General features: G+C 34.1%; 2 protein-coding genes across 4 annotated transcripts; one reads left to right on the top strand and one right to left on the bottom strand.

The window, feature by feature from the left end:
* Positions 1-2,011: 2,011 nt before the first annotated feature.
* Positions 2,012-4,258, bottom strand: TIM10 (Tim10/DDP family zinc finger protein). 2 transcript variants are annotated; one of them, XM_020368935.3, is made up of 6 exons: positions 4,103-4,258; positions 3,169-3,216; positions 2,937-2,989; positions 2,791-2,829; positions 2,540-2,609; positions 2,012-2,285 (listed from the first exon to the last, which is right to left on the bottom strand). In XM_020368935.3, the coding sequence occupies exons 2-6, from the start codon at positions 3,208-3,210 to the stop codon at positions 2,235-2,237; spliced, it is 255 nt and encodes an 84-aa protein (XP_020224524.1). In that variant the 5' UTR covers positions 3,211-3,216; positions 4,103-4,258; the 3' UTR covers positions 2,012-2,234. The 2 variants fall into 2 exon arrangements, with proteins under 2 accessions (XP_020224524.1, XP_029128763.1); XM_029272930.2 differs by having other exon boundaries at positions 3,169-3,227; positions 4,103-4,245.
* Positions 4,259-4,416: 158 nt separating this feature from the next.
* On the top strand, positions 4,417-6,867 carry LOC109806019 (uncharacterized). 2 transcript variants are annotated; one of them, XM_020368348.2, is made up of 4 exons: positions 4,417-4,561; positions 4,649-4,939; positions 5,113-5,155; positions 6,392-6,867. In XM_020368348.2, the coding sequence occupies exons 2-4, from the start codon at positions 4,670-4,672 to the stop codon at positions 6,541-6,543; spliced, it is 465 nt and encodes a 154-aa protein (XP_020223937.1). In that variant the 5' UTR covers positions 4,417-4,561; positions 4,649-4,669; the 3' UTR covers positions 6,544-6,867. The 2 variants fall into 2 exon arrangements, with proteins under 2 accessions (XP_020223937.1, XP_082922053.1); XM_083065927.1 differs by lacking the exon at positions 4,417-4,561 and having other exon boundaries at positions 4,587-4,939.
* The last annotated feature ends 1,002 nt before the right edge of the window (positions 6,868-7,869 follow it).

Here is a 7,869-nt window from a genome sequence, read left to right as displayed (position 1 = left end):
GGTCTGGATAAATACTGTGGATAAATATTTGTTTAATGATATTTTATTATGATGTACTATGATTGGTTTTATATGTGCTAACCCTTATATTTCCATGATGTGGACTGTGATGATCTCACTATGTGGGGGAGCAGATCAGGTATGAGGCTTTGGGATAACAAGGAGTCTTTTGGATAGCTGCTTTGAGAAGTGGCTAGGTTTAGAGCTTGACCAGCACCTAGGGTGTCTTATTTTGATGTTTTCATGGCATTGTAATTATATTATCTTTTTGGATTACTGTATAACTTTACTAAGGATGATGACTCTGCTATAGAAGATTATATATATATTTTGGAAACAATTTATGTTATTGTATAATTACACTCTAGCGTAGCTGGCTTTTGCTCTATTTTCTTTATTTTATATTATTTTATTTTGGTTGGTTATTGATGTGACGGCCTAGGGTGGGTCGTTACACCCATAGCGACACAGTGTCGCTATAGGCCATAGTGCCACTTTCACAAATTATTTTTTTAAAAAGTATTTACTTATAATAAATTTTTTTTTATATTAAATATTTGACGCTGTAGGCTATAGCGTCTTTAGTGGAGCTGTTTTGTGTCGCTATAGGCTGTAGCGATATTATCAATATGACTTTCATGGCTTCGCTGGAGTTACAAAATTGCCACGTGCCATAAGTGTCGCTATGGGCCATAGCGACACCGTAAAAAACAGTCCCAAAGGTGTAATATGTTTTAAAACAACCAAATTTTGATAAATAATTTGTAAAAGTGCTCTAAAATGGTCGTTTAGCTCCAAATTACTAGTAAGAAATAAGAACTAACAAAGTAAGGGATAAAAAGCGCATGAGAATGAGAGATATTGGTGTATATATATCTAAGAGGTGACAAATGAAGTGATTCTCTTACGTAAGTTGTAAGTTAGGGCCGAGAGCACTGAGTACAAAATTTTCTATCTAAATATTTAATTTTGATGTGTATCTGAATAATTTCGTGCTAATTAATTTACGTGTCACCGATCAGATTACACGCTGTGATATGGCCAGTGTAAGTTGTGTTATGCTAGAATTATTTCATTTCATAATTAGACTAGTGACGCAATTTGTGGACGGACAATGATGCAGAGGATTAAGTCTTGAAAATGGCATAACCTTGGCGTTGTTCTTTGGTTCTCACGTGATATTGCCTAGCTTGGGTCGGTTCATGGTAATCAGGCAAGGTTGCTTGTCACGTAGGTGTCGAGGTAGTTGGCAAATGTGTGATCACATGTAGAGACTCCAATGTTCAAATTAGGAATATGGTTCGGTTACTTTTTTAATCTGAACTCGTTAGCAACAAAAATAGTAATAGTTTGAAACTTATATAATAACAATGCTAAAATATGAAGAAGAAAAAAATCGCACTTGAGCAATGAGTTTTAATGAAAGTTATGATACAATACCCTCTGTTTATTTTTAATACTCCCATAGCTGCTATTTGTTTTCCACTCAATGTAATAATATAATTATTAAGCAAATATCCAGGAGTGTTTTTTGTTCGTTAAATATTGTAAAAGCAACTAAATATTTTTTTTTTTAATTTCTAACACATTTTAAATTTTACACGTTTTCAACAAGTGTTAAGACACTTGACAATTTGACATCAGAACCTATTCAAAAAAAACTGCTGAACAATTAATTAACTATACTATTACTATATTTGATAAATAAAAATCCTGTAATAGAAGCATAGCGACGAGTTTCTTTTTTGGAAAACGACTAGTTATAAATAAATTAATTTGAATTTATGGTATATATCTCGTGATAATCTGAGTGGAGGACAAAAAATTGTAAGCAAATTTAGTTTGAAAAGGAAAAGGAAGCAAACATTCAAAGTTTCTAACTGCATAATGTAAAATAAATAAAAAAAAAAATAGCAATACTGTTGCAAGATGATAAAGTTGAAATAAATCTGATTGAAAAGCACAGATAAACTAAGGGTAGAGCCAAAAGTCATAAATTGGAAATGATGAGTGCACTAAATTAACTAAAATTATTTTTATTGTTCATCATTGGCTGCCTTAAAAACTCATCAATCATTTTCTTAATTCTTAACAAAAACAGATTGCCTCAAAATAGTCATGCAAAAAAATAAAGACCTTGCAAAGTATTAAATTTACAAGGAATCAGCTATCAATATCGAAGATGTGAATCACAGATTGCTAAACGCAAAAGAAAACACGACAGGACACTTGGATTACATCGGAGGCCTCCCAGAACCAAGCAGTTGACCAATTAGACTAGTCACCTAGCAAAGAAAATGCTTAAACAATTAGATAATCACTAAGGTCAACATTTGCATATTCCAATAGTATTAAAAGAAAAACACCACCATATTGAAATCAAAACTTTCATGAGCCACACATACAAAACTCCACTAAGATTCATCCTGAAACATCTGGCTGAGAAACTATCCTAAAGAATAATATGGAATAGAATAACAAATAGACAACTCAAAAAGTGCCTGTGAAACATCAAAAGTAAACTTAAGTAACATCTTACATGCCAATATTTTGAAACACAGCGGTCAATGCAACTATTTTCACCCATATTTAGCTCAGACTCCTTGTACCTGAGAAGAAAAATGTAATACACAGATATTATTATAACACCCTCATTGGTCCATGACCAAAATAATGCAACAGCAGACTACTCTTTTTGAGTAATACGAAACTAATTTCCAAATAACTGGAAGACATTTGAGGGGCATCAAACATGACACTTGTAGCAGTTTACGCGATTAGAAGACCTACTTATTGTCAACACACTTATTGAAACAGGTCTGGGTCATCCTGAACGGTAAAAACAACAAAAGGTTAACCAATGAATTATTCACCAACAAATCTTAAACAAAATGCAGTCAATTCTATGTTATAACAGCAAAAGCAGGGACACCTACTTGTTGAATAATTCGACCCTATATTCCATCTCCTTTTCAGCCATTCCAAATATCTGCTCCATTACCAAATGAATTATTGAATTTTGAAACACATCCAAAAACAAGAAAAACTAAATAATCAAATAGCACCCGATACAAATTTAAACTTGGAATCAAAATGGGGTGTCAAATTAACAACATCAACCACCAAATCAGCATTTACATAATCGGAAGAAGAGAAAAGAACACCAACCTGTTCTTTATCAAATGCAGAAGGTGACATGTTGGCAGCCATTGTACCCTGAAAATTCCCTAAAAAAATTAGACGATGAATTCAGATAATGAAAATCAAGGATTACAGGAAGACAAGAATATTTTCAGAATATCTAAAACTAAAAGGAATGAACCATCTAACACACAAGTGCTACTGCTGATGTTGATGGTATGCTGCAAATAAACCCTATGCTTTATGATTCACTCGAATATGTTATTGAAGTTTAATGAGAGAGATTTGTGTAAGATAGTAGTAGTAAGTCAGTAAACAACAACTTGTGTGTATACTATCAAATTCTTTAAATGAATTTGTATACTATATCATAATTCTTCCACTTTATAGTCTTTAATTATCTTCTTTATTGTTTATATAAATAATTATTGCTTAGGGGGATGGAATGCAATGAGGTTATTGATGTTGTAGTGTTGTACCATGACACTCTTGGACTATAAGACAACATGAATAAGATAATGGGACATTAGAATCGGATTATTGTTTAAAAGTATATGAACTAGATCCACCAAATGCTGAACGGAAGGTTATTTTTACAATTTAGGCAAACAAGTATGCAGATTAAACAAAATAAGAGGACACAGAAAAGCTAAAAACACAGAATTTCCAAATAGCCTCTTGGAACAAATTAATTGACAAGCAAAGGAATCATAGCAATAATATTTTGCTTCATTGATTCACCACATAACCTAACACTTTTTGCCTGTATCCCTCATGTTTCTAGTCCCAGATTTCGCGATTTCATAACGAGGTTTCCATCTCATAAGCGAAACGCACAACTAGGTGTGTTCGTAAATCAATCGTTAGAAAAGGGTCTTGAGAAGAATGAGTTTAAATAAATAAACGTATAAAAGTGGGGAAGAATGAAAGCGAGAAACAGAGCAGAGAAGCCATGAAATACCTAACAGAGGAGGTGCGGTGGCCGGCGAGGGAGTCTTGGAACGATTTAACGAATGTCTGCTAGGGCAAGAGCCGGAAGGTTCAAAACAAATTTCGTGTTTCACAATACTAAGTTATAAAAATGAGCATTATTTTTAATTTTAGTTTGTGATTAGTTTATTTAAATAAAAAAAAAAAACATTTATTTTACTCGTATAGGATAATCATATTATCAAATTTTTAATTAGTCTCACATCACACCCTATTAACAATTAAAAGCGCTGTGTTGTTAGCATTGTTCCTAGATCTTTCAAATTGTTTTAACTTAGCCCACTGTTAAGCTAGCTGGGTTGGGCTTGGTCGCCCGAAAGTGGAAAAAACCCATAAGCCCAATCCATGGGAACTTCACTCCTTGAAGGCCTGGGCGATCCTCACGTCTTTCCCGGGCTTGTTCCGGCGCTGCGTTTTGGACACTTTTCAGGTAACATTAGTCTCTGCGACATTTGGTCCAATCCATTTCCCCGTCTCTAACATTTTTGACACTTGCTTCAATCTCTGATTTCTCCAGAGGGATTTTAACACAAAATCAATGGCGAGTGCGTTGGGTGCAAGACTTGAATCTGTTCGAAACTCTTCTTTACTTAGATTTTCACTCAACTTCATCAGAGCCTTCAGTTCTTCTACTTCTTCTTCTTCTTCTTCTTCTGCTCCTGCTCAAAACCCTAAGAAATCGAAGCGAAGAAAGAAGAACTTGTTCGAGGTGGCTCAGTTCTTGCCTAACTGGGGAATCGGCTACCACATGGCCAAGACTCACTGGAACGAGGTTTCTTACGAAATCACCAAACTCAATCTCTACAAGGTGCTTCTCTTTCGATATTCAACTCTTTTCTTTACCTTCGATCCTTCGTATTGGATTTCAACCATTTCAGACGCGCATTTCACAATGATACTGATATATTCCTTCACTTTTCTCAGTTCTCATGAATTCTATAGTCTCCTTTTGTTATTTTATTTTGTGTATGTTTTTTGCAGGATGGAAGACATGGAAAAGCATGGGGGATTGCTTATAAAAATGGTTCGTTAGTGTCCTAAGTTGTGTTAGCATTGTTTTTGACTCTTTTTTTTAGTCTGTTTTTTCATTTCTTTTATGCACAGCTGATTTTGTTTGTCGAAGGCAGTGATAATCACATGCTCCTCTACTATTTTTCAATAACAATGTAGGCTAGGATAAGAATGCCTTTCTTTACATAGGAATTTGCCTAGGTCATATAGGATAATCAGTCTATTATAAACACTTATCATCTATAATAAACACTTAAGAGGATTATCAACGCGGATTTTTCCATAATCAATAAAATAATAGATTAGTGAAAAGTGTAGGGAGTCTTTCATTGAGGTGTTTGTGTTTTATCTGATTGGGCTGGCTTCTTTGCCCTTTTGAGTTGCCAATTAAACAGGTGTGCTTCTGTCAATTACAATTTACAATGACCCAGAAAGTGAAAACTGTTTAATTGATGCTTCATTTGTGTGACTTTTGTTAAAGACTTCCTATGCTTGTCTCCGCTTCTGAGCAATATTGCTGCAGTGTTTATGATAATACTTGGAATTTATGTTCTCACATGGGGTTTTCTAGTGATTGCCTGAGATGCTTTATGTCGTCTATGCATTCATTTAGCTTGCATGGTTGTCCTCGTTGGCATAATGCCAAATTGATTCTCAATTATGCTGGCCCTTGGCTTAGTCTACTTTAATAGAACCTCTTCAGATTTCGTGTCACTATTCGGACACCAAATAGTTCTCCGTTTCACCCATTCTAACAGCTGCTGAAAACGAGAATTGTAAATATATCTTTATGCATTTTGATAGAACTGTTGGGACTTGAGAGCGCTTCTAAAGCTTGTTTTTTCAAAAGGAACAGGTCTAAATTTGCCTAGGTGAACTTCAAGAGTGTTTCAACACTTATTTTGGGCTTGAAAAAAACTTGTGAGATGATTGAGCATGGGTGCCACACACGCACTCTATTACATTTGCATACATTTCAGTGGTCAACCTTCTATTCCTGTTTCTTCATATTCCATGTCAAATTAATTATGATTTCTGTTTAAATCTATAAATTTTGTTTATAACAAGTTTTGTTTCTGTTGCTTATTAGAACTTGGAAGCTTTATTTGATAAATTCTGACAGTGAATACTGTGTGCAACATAATGTACCCAAAACAAACCGTATATTGTATTAAGCATTGCGTGAGTACTAAAACAATTTTTAGTACTTGTTTTCTGGCCTGACTTGATATCATACAACTTATTGCAGGCTTGCCAATAGCAGATGCTCCAAAAAAAATTAGTGGAGTTCACAAGCGCTGTTGGAAGTACCTACCAAATGTAGTAAAAGCACCAGAAAGCTCAACAAACGTAATGAGCTCAACAGACAGTGGCTTAAAAGTTGAAACTGAAGCAAGTTGATGCTTTCTGGTGACATTGGGTTTTTAGGTCATCCACATCATCTCATGCTTTAGGGTTGATTTTCAATTCACATAGTTGTTTTCCGACTATGGTAACCTTTTATAATCAACCATGAAATATTGCTTGCTCATTCATGCAAGGTTTTTAAGTTTGTTTCTTTTTATATTTTAGTGAAATGAACTCTGCACCTTCAAACGTGCTCTGAGGGAGTAATCCGGATGGATATGTTTCTTGCTTGATTTGTGTTGTCTTTGACCTTTTTATTTGTATTTTTTTCCATTATAGTAAACACCAAATCTACATATTCATCAGGTTAGTTATTAATTGGTGTGTTGATTGTAGATTTGAACTTTTTATGAACACACTTTGGTATCCGTATCCTTCAGCGATGCTGATTTAAATCAGCATCGTTTTAGAGTTGGATCATCATTATTCTTTCTCCAAGAAGGGGGTCTTAATCATGTCCCCTGGTAAGTCAACCAACCAGCTGACATTATGACTAAGATTTAACATTCCATCTCAATTTCGAGTTTATGACGTTGTTCCCCATTTTTTATATTTAGCTTTCCTGGCTAATGGTAGTTCTGTAGTTTTTCCTAGGGGTTTGTAATTCTTTGGGCTTTGACCCTTTAATCCGAAAAAAAAAAGGAAAAAAGAAGAATTAATTAGTGCCAAAGGACGGAGATTATCTGCATATGATAGGGTTAAATTTGATCGTTAGTTCGTTACTATTTAAAACGAGTGCCTTTGCATGCTAGCACATAATAGTAGCATCTTGATTTTATGATAAATTGAACCTGCAGTGCTTTCGTTAATCAGGCTCACTTTGTGACCAGTTTACCAATGCGAAAATCAAATGCACGAGGGCAACACTAGTCTTGTGCTAAGGGTATGAGATAGGTAGTAAAAATGTGTACTAATGATTGTCATAATAAATACTTGAACTCTGATGATAAAATTGTCATAGAATTCTGCAAAGCGGAGAGTCGTAAGATATGTACCATGAAACTAAAACTATCAGACAGCATCACTAACCTCATCTCATCCCATCTCCTTGAGCAATATCAATATATATATTTATTTATTTATATATATTAATAAAACAATTAAGAAAATAATGAAAGAAAGTTATAAATATGTAGAGTTACTACAAATTCGTGTTAAAGAATTTGACATTACACACAAACACACGTTTTGTAACTTAATACTACCAAGTTACACAAATCTCTCTTATCAAACATCAATAAACTTGATAACAGTCTCTCGCAATTTATTGATTAACATTTTCAATTTTGTCATTAAGTTAGTTAGTCATAAATTTAAAAT

The sequence above is a fragment of the Cajanus cajan genome, chromosome 10, assembly GCF_000230855.2.
Source record: "Cajanus cajan strain Asha chromosome 10, NIPB_CcT2T_4, whole genome shotgun sequence".
NCBI classification, from domain to species: Eukaryota; Viridiplantae; Streptophyta; class Magnoliopsida; order Fabales; family Fabaceae; genus Cajanus; species Cajanus cajan.
Note: the sequence above shows the minus strand (reverse complement) of the source record. Positions and strands in the feature narration are given on the sequence as shown.